Source organism: Oryx dammah, unplaced genomic scaffold, assembly GCF_014754425.2.
Source record: "Oryx dammah isolate SB20612 unplaced genomic scaffold, SCBI_Odam_1.1 HiC_scaffold_2, whole genome shotgun sequence".
Classification (NCBI taxonomy): Eukaryota; Metazoa; Chordata; class Mammalia; order Artiodactyla; family Bovidae; genus Oryx; species Oryx dammah.
This window is the reverse complement of record NW_024070186.1, coordinates 4,254,731-4,267,467: the sequence shown is the minus strand read 5'-3', so window position 1 is coordinate 4,267,467 and position 12,737 is coordinate 4,254,731. Positions and strand designations below refer to the sequence as shown.

Below are 12,737 nucleotides of genomic sequence, written 5' to 3'. Positions count from 1 at the left end.
GAATGACTTTCTACATCACAGAGCAAGAGGAACATTCAGGCCCAGGGGAAAAGCAAAGAGTAGTGAGGTAAACTAGGGTCGTTCCTCCTTGGGGTAAAAGCTTGGTGGATGACTTTGCAGCTGCAGTTACCTTTTGGCTCCCTGGACAGTGGTGCTTTGGTTGACCTCATATATTTCAGTTAACTGGTGTTTGTTGACAGCTCCATTGAAACCTAAATGCTTGACCACCTAGAGCTTAGAAAGGCTTAGGAGAGGATTGACCTCAAGTCTGCCTGTGAGTTAAAACTCAGTTCACAAGTGACAGGATGATGGAGTGAGTCCTTTCCTTGCTCCTTCCAAGTCAGACAGGGAAGCTTTGCTATATTGCCCTAAGTGAATTCCAAGAACTCCAGATACATCTGTAGGTTTGAAACACAAAGCTAAATATAAGACTGTTTTGTTTTTTTTTAATCACTCCTTTTCAAGTCTCTCAACTCCAATTTCTTCCTAATTCAGCCCTGACCAAGCAGCTGCTCCGGTCCATGGGAATAAAAAACAAAACAAGGAAATTCAATGTCATTCATTGACATTTTAATCTTCATCTTTACCCAAAATGTATTCAAAGAGGCTTATGATGAATCATTTATGTAACTGGCTAAAATAGAAGAAGAAGACTTCAGAAAGGAAAAGATGGTGTTGGAAACTGGGGGTAATACAGTTATTAGAAATGAGATTTACATATGACCCTGAGCCTCCAGCAAGGCAGAGCAAAAAGAGAAACTTTAGGGTGATCATTCTCTCTGATGAAAAGAGAGGTACAACTTTTATCAAGAAGGACACAGCTGAGAGCTCTGGGACAGACATTGTATAGACACTTGAACGCAGTTTCCTCTCTTGTCCTGTTACAATTACCAAGATGGCACAGACTCGATGGAACTCTTCAGAACTCAGCCACACGGCTTCCCTGGCTCTTGATTCTGAAATTCCACAAAATGCTCTGCCAGTTGCCAAATCCATCCACTCGGCACAGCTCTTTCAACAGTAAGCAGACCTGGGAGCGCGTCCCCTTGAAATCCTTGCCCGTACTTCTCAGCTTCTTCGGTCAATGCACAGTGCTCCAAAGTGGCGGAGGCCAGAGGTCTCAAGTCACCATCACCTTCCAGAGGGCAGGGAAAATGTATCAGGATCCTTGCTGTAAATATAAACCCCGTGACCTTTCATGCCAAGGCCAGTCACTGGAGGCCACAGATTAAAGCAGATCCTTGAATGCCAGGACCACTCTGGCCCTCTCCATATGGGCTGGGCTCGGGCCAGCCCTGGCCATCTCCGAAGTGGATGGAAAGTGATGGGAGTGTAAACAGCATGGCTGACCTCTCTTTCCCAGAAATATTCCTTTTCTTAGACTGTAGCTGCCAGCCAGTCTAAGACTTTTCTTACCAGTCTAACTGGGTAACCCCTGAGTTCATGCCTAACTCATTCCAAGGTACAGCTTTTAGAAGAAACTGCCATGAAAGGCGATGAAAGGAAAAAAATATGCCTGAGATATGACTAGGTGGAGGGCAGCTGCTGGTACCCCTGAGTGGTTTCCAACCTGTACCGAAATCTGCACCAATTTCCCATAGTGCCCTCTCTGAGGTCATGTAGTCCCACGCCGTGCAGAAAATCTAGGATGAAATACAACGCCAACAGCTACAGGAAATGAACAAGGAAATCTAGTTGCAGGACTTCGCTGAGAGACACCATGTACTCATATACACGCACGTGTGCACGTGCACGCATGCACACACACACACAGACACACACGCTTTAACATCAAGGAAACTTCTGGGGCTTGACAATCCTGGTTTCTCAAGACAACCCAGTTTCATGATCCAGGTAGGAGCCAGAACTAGACCCTAGAGCAGGGGCCCGTGAGCCCTCTGCAGGTGTACACAATATTTTGTATATGTGCATCCGATTATTTTTCTGAGGAGGGATCCATTGTTTTCCTGTGATTCTCAAAGGAATCAAAGGCCTCCAAAGAAGTCAAGAGCCATAGTCCTAGAGCATTACAGCTGAGAAAGAGAGGCCTTTCTGGGAAGTAGTTCCGCCTCCCATTTTACAAATGAGGAAGCTAAGGCCCAGAGAGGCACAACAGCTATCTCAAGGTCACACAGCACATTAGTGGCAGAGCTGAGCCTAGGTCACCATTCCTCTATCTCTCAGTTTTGTCCAGAGAGGGTGTGTGTGTGTGTGTGTGTTTACTGGACAGAGAGATTTTTAAAGAAAGGGGCTGGAATATTCTTTAATGAAATGGGCCCCCAACTCCCTGTGGAAAAATGTATTTTCTAGAACAGTGCTGTTCAGTAGAAATAGAACAGGAACCACAGGTATAACTTAAACATTTCTAGTAGTCCCACGGCAAGATAAAGAGACAGATGGTATTAATTTCAACAAAATATTTTAGTAAACCCAATATGTCCAAAATATTATCATTTCCACATGCGATCAGTATGATAATTACTGAGATGGGCACACCATTTTTCATCCTGAGTCCTCTCAAGGCCGTGCGTGTTTCACAGTTACACATCTCGGTTCAGACACCTGATATCTTTAGGAGCCCAGTAGCTGCGTGACTGGTGGTTGCCGTATTGGGGGCTGGTGTCTAAATTTTGTTTCTGCCCTCCCAGCACGTGGAGGGTGTGTATCCCTTCTCTGACCTCACGGTTCCTTCCAGGAGCAGGGTGGTGTCTCCAGTCCTGGACGTGATTGACTGGAAGACTTCACAGTATTACGCCTCGGAGGACCAGCAGCGAGGAGTGTTGGACTGGAAGCTGGACCTCCACTGGGAGCCTTTGCCGGAGCACGAGAGGAGGGCCCTCGCCTCCCCGGTCAGCCCCTTCAGGTGAGGCTCCCTCCCCAGCCGGCTTCGCCGCTGCCCAGGGGTGGCTGTTATTATCCTCACATTGCTTTACGAGTGGAGTCCGGCAAAGTTTCCAGACCCTGAAAGTGGAAAGCAGAAGCACCTTATCTGGGGTCTCAATCCGGCTCCGTCTCACCAGGAAACTCTGGAGCTGCTCAGGCCTCAGATGCTTTCTTGGTAAAAGGGAAGAATTCAGCTGGGTAAATGCTAAGACACTGGAAGTCTCAAAATATGTCCAGCTTTGTGGTTTGCTTCTCACGTGTTTGACTTTCAGACAAATATCCTATGTTTGACATAGGATACGTTATGTTTAACATCTGGTCGATGTTCTAGAGAGCTTCTGCTGTGTAACAAACCATCCAGACTTAAAGGTGTGGAAGAGCTTTTATTAAGAGCCTGGACTCTGGGTTGTGAATTCTGAAGGGAGCTCTGGTGTTGGCTGTTTGCTCCCCGGTGTCCGGGGCCTCAGCAGGATCAGACTAGACTGGCTGGAAATGACTCAACAGCTCGGGACAGGATTCCCCAGAGTCCAATGGTGGCCATCTCTGGGACCCAGTGGGAGCTTCTTCCCTGTTCTCTCCGTGAGATCCCTGCAGGCGGGTCCCTGGGGCTTCCTACACCCTGGCACTGGGTTCAGACAGCAAGGGTCCCAGAATAGCCAGGCAAAGCAAGCTGTAATCTCCTACCCAATTAAAAAAATAACGTATTGAGGCAAAATTCATATAATGTAAAGTGAACCATTTCTAAGTGAACAATTCAGTATATTCGTGATGCTGAGCAACCATTGCCTCTTTACAGTTCCAAAACATTTCCCTTTTTCTAAAGGCAAGTCCCTTACTTGGTGTCTCCCCAATCCACTAGCAATCCCCCCAATCCACTGTCCGTCTCCATAGATTCATCAGTTCTGGATATTTAATACCAAGGGACTCACACAGTAGGTGACCTTTTGTGTCTGGCTTCTCCCACTTATCGTGATGTTTCAGAGTATGTACCCCCTTTTATAAGCAAGTCTCAGAGGTCACCCGGGGTCACTTCCTCCACAGCCACAGGCCACCTAGGTTCCCAGGAGGGAGACGTGACCCTAAGTCGCAGTGGGGTCGATGTCACGTTGTAGCCAGAGCCCAAGGGACAAGGATTCTGCCGCTGCTGGCCTGCCCAGCACCAAGCAGTCACCCAAGCTGTTTCTGTGTGCCTAGTCTATGGACACAAAGTGAGGTATTAGTCACAAACAGGGCTTCCACGTGCCTACCCGAGAGTGTGGGACTCTAACAGCTGACCTAAGCCACCAAGCTTGGATATGCAAGAAATATTTTTTTATTTTCTACTAACTGAACTTAGGTAATTTTTCTCTTGATCCCTGTTTCCTAACAGCAGAAAACTTCTGGACAAATTAGACAGGTTCAGTGATAGCTTAGTCATCTCATCACTGAATCTGTCATCCGGGTGTGCCCACCCTTCTGTCCTTCTGGGTGGACTTTGGGCTCTGGGCTTCCAGGGGGACGTTGGTGGGAAGGAAGGGCTCCGCTTCAGGCTCTGGCGGTCCTGTGTCGGATTCACCATGATGCGTGCGCTTTCACTGGCTGTGGCTGCAGAGCGGGGCTGGCACGCGGGTCCCGCTGGCCCGCACCCTCCACATGGCACCTGCCGAGGTCCCACATCTTCTTCTGGCCCACACTGGCATGCTGATGGTCCGGGAGCCTCTAAGGAGCTGCACCTACCACCTGCCTCCCCGGGCACCACCTAGACCCTATCTCCTAGGGCCAAGGGCCATCAGGGTGGTCTGATCTCCCAGCACAGCCAGCTGGGAGGTGGGCCATGTGCCCTCTGCTCTCTGATCCCCAAACAACAAGCAAGGGATCCTCCTCCTCCAGGAATTGCCCTAAAGGTGTCAAGGTGGATACAAGGTCCTTCTCGGGGCTCTACCTGAATCTCTCCCCTCGGGCTCTCTCTTCTCTCCCCGGGCCTGAGGATCTTATCTAGTTTGGGCATAGAAAATCCTGGCTCTGTGAGGATGAGCCCTTATCTTAGGCCTAGCCTGCAGCTTTGCCGTTAGACTTGAAAACTCGGAGGCTGCTGTCTTTGTTCTTGGCTTTGGGGCCAAGTTGTAGTCCATAACAAAAACCACAGGTTGGGCGGCTTAACCAACATGAGATTTACTTTTCTCACATTGCTGGACCTCATTTAGCCTTAATTACTTCTTCAGAGGCCCCATCTCCAAATACAATACACTGCGAGTTAGGGCTTTGACATGTGAATTTGGGAGGGACACAGACATTCAGTCTGAAACCGGCCCATACCAACCTTAGGCCTTGTATCCCCAGTGGGGAAGGGTCATGGTACTGAGATGCAGGTGTAAGGGGTGGGGTGCGGAACCAGCTATGTTTTACCTCCTTCCACCATAGGTGTGCGTCCTGAAAGCACAGGGAGCTAATTCTATCTGACTTCATTACTGGCCCGTCAGCGTCTTCTGAGCCCGTTTCACACCAGACACTCTATTGAGCGCTGTGAACCCAAAGAATCGAAAGAGAAGTTTCTAGACCTCTCTGAGTTATGGTGTGGGAGGATGGCAGATCTCAGCATTATGAGGAGCGCTGGATAGCCGGGTCCACAGAAAGTTAAGAGAGAGGCCTGCTTGAGGGAGCAATTTAATCTGCTCCAGCCAAACCGAAGGGATTCCATTCAAGAGAAGAGACTTCTCAGATGATCTTTGCCCAACGTGAGACAAAGGCTCCTTGACTCCAGGCACCAGTCCTCTCTGGAACCTTCTTTTAGGCCTCAGGGTCTCTCTGATGCCCAAGGTCACTGTAGTCACCTTGACCCACCCAGTTTGACCTACCATTGGCCAAAGATGGCGCCTCTCCTGTTCCAGCCAAGGAGGATCCAGTCACCTTTGCCCGGGGGGGCTACTCCTTCCCTGAGACCCAGCTGCTACCTGGCCCCTGTGGAGGCCTCAGGCTCCCTGTGTGGGGCATGGGGCCCAGATCTCTTCTCACACACATTCATACGTTTCTAACTGTGTCTCCCCCACCTTGGATACTCTGACTTCACGGCCTCTCTCATCAGTCTGGTGAGAGAGAGAGCATGAAAGTGGAATTAGGATGAGGTTGGGTACAGGTTATATACAGATGCCAAGAAACTTCCAGAAAGGATACCATCATCTGTACATTTGCAGATGGTAGTATTAAGTGATATTTATTGAACATGTGCTTAGTTAATGCTATAAACATGTTATACATATCAGCTGGCTCAGTGGTAAAGAACCTGCCTGCCAACGCAGGGGGCGCAAGAGACACAGGTTGGATCCCTGGGTCATGAAGATCCCCTGGAGGAGGGCATGGCAACCCACTCATTTTCGTGCCTGGAGAATCCCAAGGACAGAGGAGCCTGGTGGGCTTCAGTCCATAGGGTCACACAGAGTCCGACACGACTGAAGTGACTTAGCACGCACATGATTCTGTGAAGCAGTTACTGTTACTAACTACTATTATTAGTCCCATTTCCCACATGTGAAAATGGAGGTACACAGAGATTAAATTAGAGATGAGCCCTCCAGAGGTTGCCCAGGTGCATGAAGTTGTTAAGTGGTGGATCCAAGCTTAAACTTGGAGGCCAGCCTCCTGCCACCGTGCTCTTCATGGCTCTGCTCCGCTGTGTCTTAAAGTCAAGTTTTAAATACAATCTATCATTGCCAGGTATATAAAGGCTATACAGATACCCGCGTCAGCTCAGGACAGGGCTTGCTGCCAAAGGCATCATGAAAAAGCACTTGAGTTTGAGATCTTTGGGTTTTGGCAAGCAGATGTACTTCCATGACATTTCTTTTAGTCCCCCAAAACTCATTATGAAGCAACGTTATTGTCCCCAATTAAAGGTGATGAAATTCAGCCCAGAGTGGTCATCTGTCTCATCCAAGATCTTACAAATTGTAAGTGGTAAAACTGGAAATAATTACACTACTGGTTTTTAGTGTGGTATAATTTTGTGTTTTTAATAGCCCAAACGTCAGTAGTTTTATTCGTGTAAAACTATTGTCTTAGTAATTAAGAAACTGTGAACTCTGAGTCATCCACTCCTGAGGCATACCCAGCGTTTGGCCATATTGAAATGTGTACTCTTTTGAATGAGGAGATTCTAATCCCGAAGCCTCTGGCTCTGTCCTCCTCATGCAAACTCTTCTACAGGATGTTGCTGTCGTCTTAATTCCCTCTCTCAGGGATTCCAGCTTTCTGTGTTTTTAAGAAACGTGCATTTCCCCCAGAGCACTTGGGGACTTTTCTATTCCAGATTCCCTGTGGCCTTCGTCTTAGGGGGTGTGAGGTCGTGAAGCAGATAAGAGTGTGAGGTCAAGAGTGAGGGCGGGAAGAGGCCTGCTGGCCGCTTTGGTCCAGGCCTGGTGCTGCTGGCCTCAGGGCATCTTATTTTAACCAAGGTCTTCTTCCCAAAGACCTCACCAGAGAGGGGCCCCTCCCTGAAGAAGCAGAGTCCCAGGATGGGGTATAAAAGGTCCAGGTGGCCGGAGCTCTCGTTTCATGCAACCCCGGGACTTGTGACATGTTCGCTCGGCTCCAGCCTTGAGGTCTGACTGAGGCCTGATCCCACTCTCTGGGCCCCTGCAACACCCCGACCTGCCGTCCGCACCCCCAGGCGCTCCGGGTTCTGAACTGCGGTCTGTTCCCACCCTCTCTTCCCAGGAGCCCCGTGGTGCCTGGCGGGGTGGTGGCCGTGGACCGACATTACTTCCAGAACACCGGAGCGTACGACCCGCTCCTGTCACTGCAGGGAGGTGGAAACCTCGAGCTGTCTCTCAAGGTACGTCCTGGGCCACGGGAGGCCCGGGAGGTTCTCTGGAGCCGTGGGTAGGGTCACAGCTTGGAGGTCAAGGATGCTGCTTCAGACAAACACAGAGTCCTCATCGGGGGGCGTCCCACCTGCTTTCTCCGCCTCTGTCCTCTCTCTTGACTTCGCCACAGCCTCCCTCCTGAGCCCACTTGTCGAGCCTGCTCATAGGAAAGGGTGTGTCTTCAGTCGTCTCCGCCTGATGCAAAGCTTCCTGGATGTCCTCCGAGGCCAGTGCGCTTAGCACCTGGAGAATTTTCACTGTTGCCCGCTGGCCAAAGCAAATACCAGACAGTTCTGTGTGCTCAGTTTGATCCAGACAACATAATGGGACTTCCCTTGTAGCTCAGTTGGTAAAGAATCCGCCTACAATGCAGGAGACCTGGGTTCGATTCCTGGGTTGGGAAGATCCCCTGGAGAAGGAAATGGCCACTCACTCCAGTATTCTTGCCTGGAGAATCCCATGGACTATAGCCTGCCAGGCTCCTTTGTCCATGGGGTCACAAGAGTCAGACACAACTTAGCAATTAAACAACTTAAAAAGTCAATAAGTTTTTGTCCAAACAGCGTAGCCCCACTGTGCACCACACAATTTCTCAAGCCTTGGATCAGATCAGACCCTTCACTTTCATTTCCTCATTGATTTTTAGCCTGATTTTTCACCACAGCAACCCCTGAAAACCCAACCCAGCGAAGACATACAGCATTGCAAGTACAGCAATCTGAGGCTGAAATCAGTTTGCAGAACATCCAACAGGTGTCACTACGTTTCTCCTGAACGTTGAAAACAGCCCACTCAGCCATCTGAGTTTGCTCTGGCACCCTGGGGCGCCTTGGCACACAGTTTGGAAAGCCCGTGGTTTGGCTTCTTGGTGTCTTTAGGTCCTGCCTATCCTAGGCAGGTTTTCGCTTTCCTCTTTATCCCCAAGTAGGGAATAAGAGACTTCCTGTCAGATGAACTCCAGGCACTTGGGGGTAGGAGTGAGTGGAGAGCAGGGAAACTCCCAGAAGCAGGAAGGACTGAGGAGAGCTTGCTTCGATCTCCACACGAATGAATGGCTTCTGGTAACTTTGCAGCAGGAGACGTCACGAGCTTTTAGAGATTCCCTGGCCACTAGGGGTACTCTCTCCCTCCAGGAAGCAGCCTTGGGAGAGTCCAGGTGTTAACAGCACGCATGCATCCTCCAACTGCTGAATCTGGGCACGTGTTTCAGGAGCAGGGCAGGGACGTTCAGGCAGCTTCAGGGGTTCAGTTCAGTCGCTCAGTCATGTCCGACTCTCTGCGACCCCATGAACCGCAGCATACCAGGCCGCCCTGTCCATCACCAACTCCAGGAGTTGACTCAAACTCATGCCCATCGAGTCGGTGATGCCATCCAACCATCTCATCCTCTGTCCTCCCCTTCTCCTCCTGCTTTCAATCTTTCCCAGCATCAGGGTCTTTTCCAATTAGTCAGTTCTTCGCATCAGGTGGCCAAAGTATTGGAGTTTCAGCTTCAGCATCAGTCCTTCCAAGGAATATTCAGGACTGATTTCCTTTAGGATGGACTGGTTGGATCTCCTTGCAGTCCAAGGAACAACACCACAGTTCAAAAGTATCAATTCTTCGTGCTCAGCCTTCTTCATAGTCCAACTCTCACATCCATAAATGACTACTGGAAAAACCGTAGCCTTGACTAGATGGACCTTTGCTGGCAAAGTAATGTCTCTTTTTTAATGTGCTGTCTAGATTGATCATAGCTTTCCTTCCAAGGAGCAGGTGCCTTTTAATTTCATGGCTGCAGTCCCCATCGACAGGGATTTTTGGAGCCAAAAAAAAATAAAGTCTGCCACTGTTTCCACTGTCTCCCATCATTGCCAGGGTGTGGCCCCTCAACCCACAGATCCCAGCCAGGACCACTGCCCTCATTCTCCCCCCCTCGCCCCTTCCCCCCCTGCAAAGAACTCTCAGATCAGGAAGCTCTGTTCCATCCTGAGAACTAGCGTCACTTTGCGCTCGTGAGGTTGTGGGCCTTTTTCCAGCCCCTCCCAGGGTCCCTCGCGTCCCACATCCCTGGAGAGGAGCACAGAGATGTGCGTTTTCTCCTTTCCTGGCAGACCTGGCTCTGTGGGGGCTCTGTGGAAATCCTGCCCTGCTCCCGAGTGGGGCACCTCTACCAAAATGAAGATGCCCACTCCCAGCTTGAGCGGGAGGCCGCCCTGCAGAACAAGATCCGCATCGCTGAGACCTGGCTGGACTCCTTCAAAGAAACCTTCTACAAGCACAGTCCAGAGGCCTTGTCCCTGAGCAAGGTAAGGGGGGAGCCCAGCAGAGGCTTCTGTGCCCACCCAGGACCCCTTCCCCAGCTGGAGGCTGGGCCAGAAGCACCGCCCCTCCACCTTGAAGGGCAAATACAAGCTTCCAGCTGGTACTTCCACCCTCTCAAGGGGCTCCCCCTCCCGGTGGGGTTGTTCTCTGTCTCTCCCAGCCTCTCGGCGGGGAGGTGGGGGGCTGTGGCGGGGGGAGCAGTGAGAGGGGGAAGCAGTCACAGCTGGCCCTGGACTTGAATCCCCAGGTGTCTGTGGGGAAGGGTCTGTCATCACATCTAAGGCTGCGGCCGTTCATCCTGGGTCCAGAGGAAAGACTGGGTGGGGAGTAATTGTTGGGATGGGTCCCCGAGGGCCCTTTTGCCCCAGGGAAAGTGCTCGGGGCTATGCAATTACCCCAAGACGTGAAACAAACAGAAGCATGGAAGTAAACGTATAGGACCTCCCCGCAAAGGCCCAGAAAAACAAACCTTTCAAACATTTGATTAAATGTCCACAAACGGCATTTTCAACTGGCCCACCAGCATTCGGCCCAATTCTGCTGGCAGGACACGTGGATGCTGTTTGGCGCGGGACGCGGCCCTCGGTGACTAGCGCTGTCCGCCTCCCTCAGCTCCCTCCCAGACCCCGGTGAGCTCTGATGTAAAGCCGCTGCCTGTGTCTCCCCACTCCCCAGGCTGGGAAGCCGGACTGCACGGAGCGCCAGCAGCTGCAGAGAAGGCTGGGCTGCCGGACCTTCCACTGGTTTCTGGCCAACGTCTACCCCGAGCTGTACCCACTGGAACAAAGGCCCAGGTTCTCCGGAAAGGCAAGGCATGAGAAAGACAAAGAGCAGAGGAGGAGGAAAGGGGGCTGAGCGGCTTCCCAGCCAGGGCCTGGGTTCAGAGGCTCGCCCCCCACCCCGGGCACCCAGGCCGGGCCCAGCGGGACCTCCCTGCGGGGCATGGCTGGGCTGTGCCGTAACCCGCCGCAGGGCCCCTCACCCTGGGGTGCGTCCTCGTCCTTCAGGAGGCCCGGCCCTTGGGGTCGCTGGCTTGAGCTTGACCTCCCTCGCTTCTGGGGCCCGCCCGTGGGCCTTGAGCATCACTGCAGAGAGTGAAGGAGGGGGATGCGGCCGACAGAGGGCGTCTTTGTGCGGAGGGTGGGATTCACCCCCGTGTGTCTGCTTACAGCTCCACAACACTGGACTGGGCTTCTGCGCAGACTGCGCGGCGGAAGAGGCGGCCCCGGGCTGTGCCGTGACGCTGGTCCCTTGCAGGGACGGTGAGCCGCAGCAGGTGGGTGGCCAGCGCTCCCAGACCCCCAGGGCGTCTTTGCCGGGATGCCCCTCTCTTCCTCTGGGGGCCTCTCCTTTCCCGGGTCCCGCGTCCTTGTCTGTGCCTGGGGCCCCACTCTTGTGACCCGCACCCCAACCTGTCCCCAGCCCCTAGCCCAGATGTGGAGCCGTCAGAGAAGGAACCTCTGAGCTCAAGGAAAAGGGTCGGGCTGTCTAGCCAGTGCATTCGGCTGACAGATAAGGAAACGGAGGGTTGGAGGGCGGCTAGCCCAGGGGCGACCAAGGCAGATGTCTCCAGACTCCCTTTGGGTAAGGGGCAGTGGGCACAAGGAGGTGCGCAGCGGCTGTTCTCACTGAGGAGCGCCTGCCCCGGCCACAGGCGTGTCTCTTGTCTTGTGTGGAAGTGGACCCAGTATCACGAGATCATCCAAAGCCATAAAAGACGCTGGACATCCACAGTTCATGGGAAAGACTCCCATTTAAAAAAAAAAAAATTGTTTACTTACTGGCCAAGCCTCACGGTATGCAGGATCTTACTTCCCCAACTAGGGATCAAACCCATGCCCCTACAGGGGAAGTGTGGAATCCCCACCTCTGCCCTGCTAGGGAATTTCCTCTTTTTCTTTTTCTTGGAGTGTAGTTGATCTACAATGTTGTCTTAGCTTCTGGTGTATAGCAAAGGGATTCAGTTCTACATATATACGTATTTATATTCTTTTTTGGATTCTTTCCTGTTGTAGCTTATTACAGGATATTGACTATAGCTCCCTGTGCTATACAGTAGGGCCTTGCTGTTTATCTATTTTATATATAGTAGTTTGTGTCTGCTAATCCCAAACTCCTAATTTATCTGTTCCCCCCTACCTTTTTCCCTTTGGTAACCATAAGTTTGTCTTCTCTGAATGTGGGTCTGTTCCTGTTTTGTAAACATACTAAATGAAATAAGTCAGACAGAGAAAGACAAATATCTTAAGATATCTCTTATGTGTGAAATCTAAAAGGTGATGCAAATGAACTTATTTACAAAATGAAAAAGTTCATCATTTAAATTAAAAATATAATTGGAGATCAAAGAAAACTTATGTGCAGGCAAATTCCCACCAGGGCACCTTTTTGAAACCAGTTCAAGACCAGTTCAAGACCATTAGCCAACTAGAACCAGAGACGGGGACAGTGGGTGACCAAGAAGGGTCTATAGGCACAGAAGCCCCGAGGAAGTGAGGAGACCTCAGAAAACAGCCCCCATTTACAGCAGTGCATCAAACCTGTGACTTGTGACTGTGTTCCTGAGACTCCAGGCTGCTGGCGCTGAGTCCCGCCTCTGGAGGCCAAGACTTTCAGGCCAGAGGGGGCTCTTAGGGCAATACAAGAGCCGTGTGTGTGTGTGTGTGTGTGTGTGTGTGTGTGTGTGTGTGTGTGTGTGTGTGTGTGTGTGTG

The 12,737-nt window shown here is 51.3% G+C and overlaps 1 protein-coding gene across 2 annotated transcripts in view; it reads left to right on the top strand.

Annotated features, from left to right (window-relative positions):
• The window catches only part of GALNT15 (polypeptide N-acetylgalactosaminyltransferase 15), a 44,039-nt gene that overhangs the window by 24,689 nt on the left and 6,613 nt on the right, over positions 1 to 12,737 (top strand). For both annotated transcript variants that reach the window (XM_040263653.1, XM_040263643.1), the window contains exons 4-8: positions 2,696 to 2,863; positions 7,573 to 7,690; positions 9,815 to 10,009; positions 10,701 to 10,832; positions 11,197 to 11,301. In XM_040263653.1, the coding sequence (XP_040119587.1) occupies positions 2,696 to 2,863; positions 7,573 to 7,690; positions 9,815 to 10,009; positions 10,701 to 10,832; positions 11,197 to 11,301 (718 nt within the window). The remainder of the gene's footprint in view (positions 1 to 2,695; positions 2,864 to 7,572; positions 7,691 to 9,814; positions 10,010 to 10,700; positions 10,833 to 11,196; positions 11,302 to 12,737) is intronic.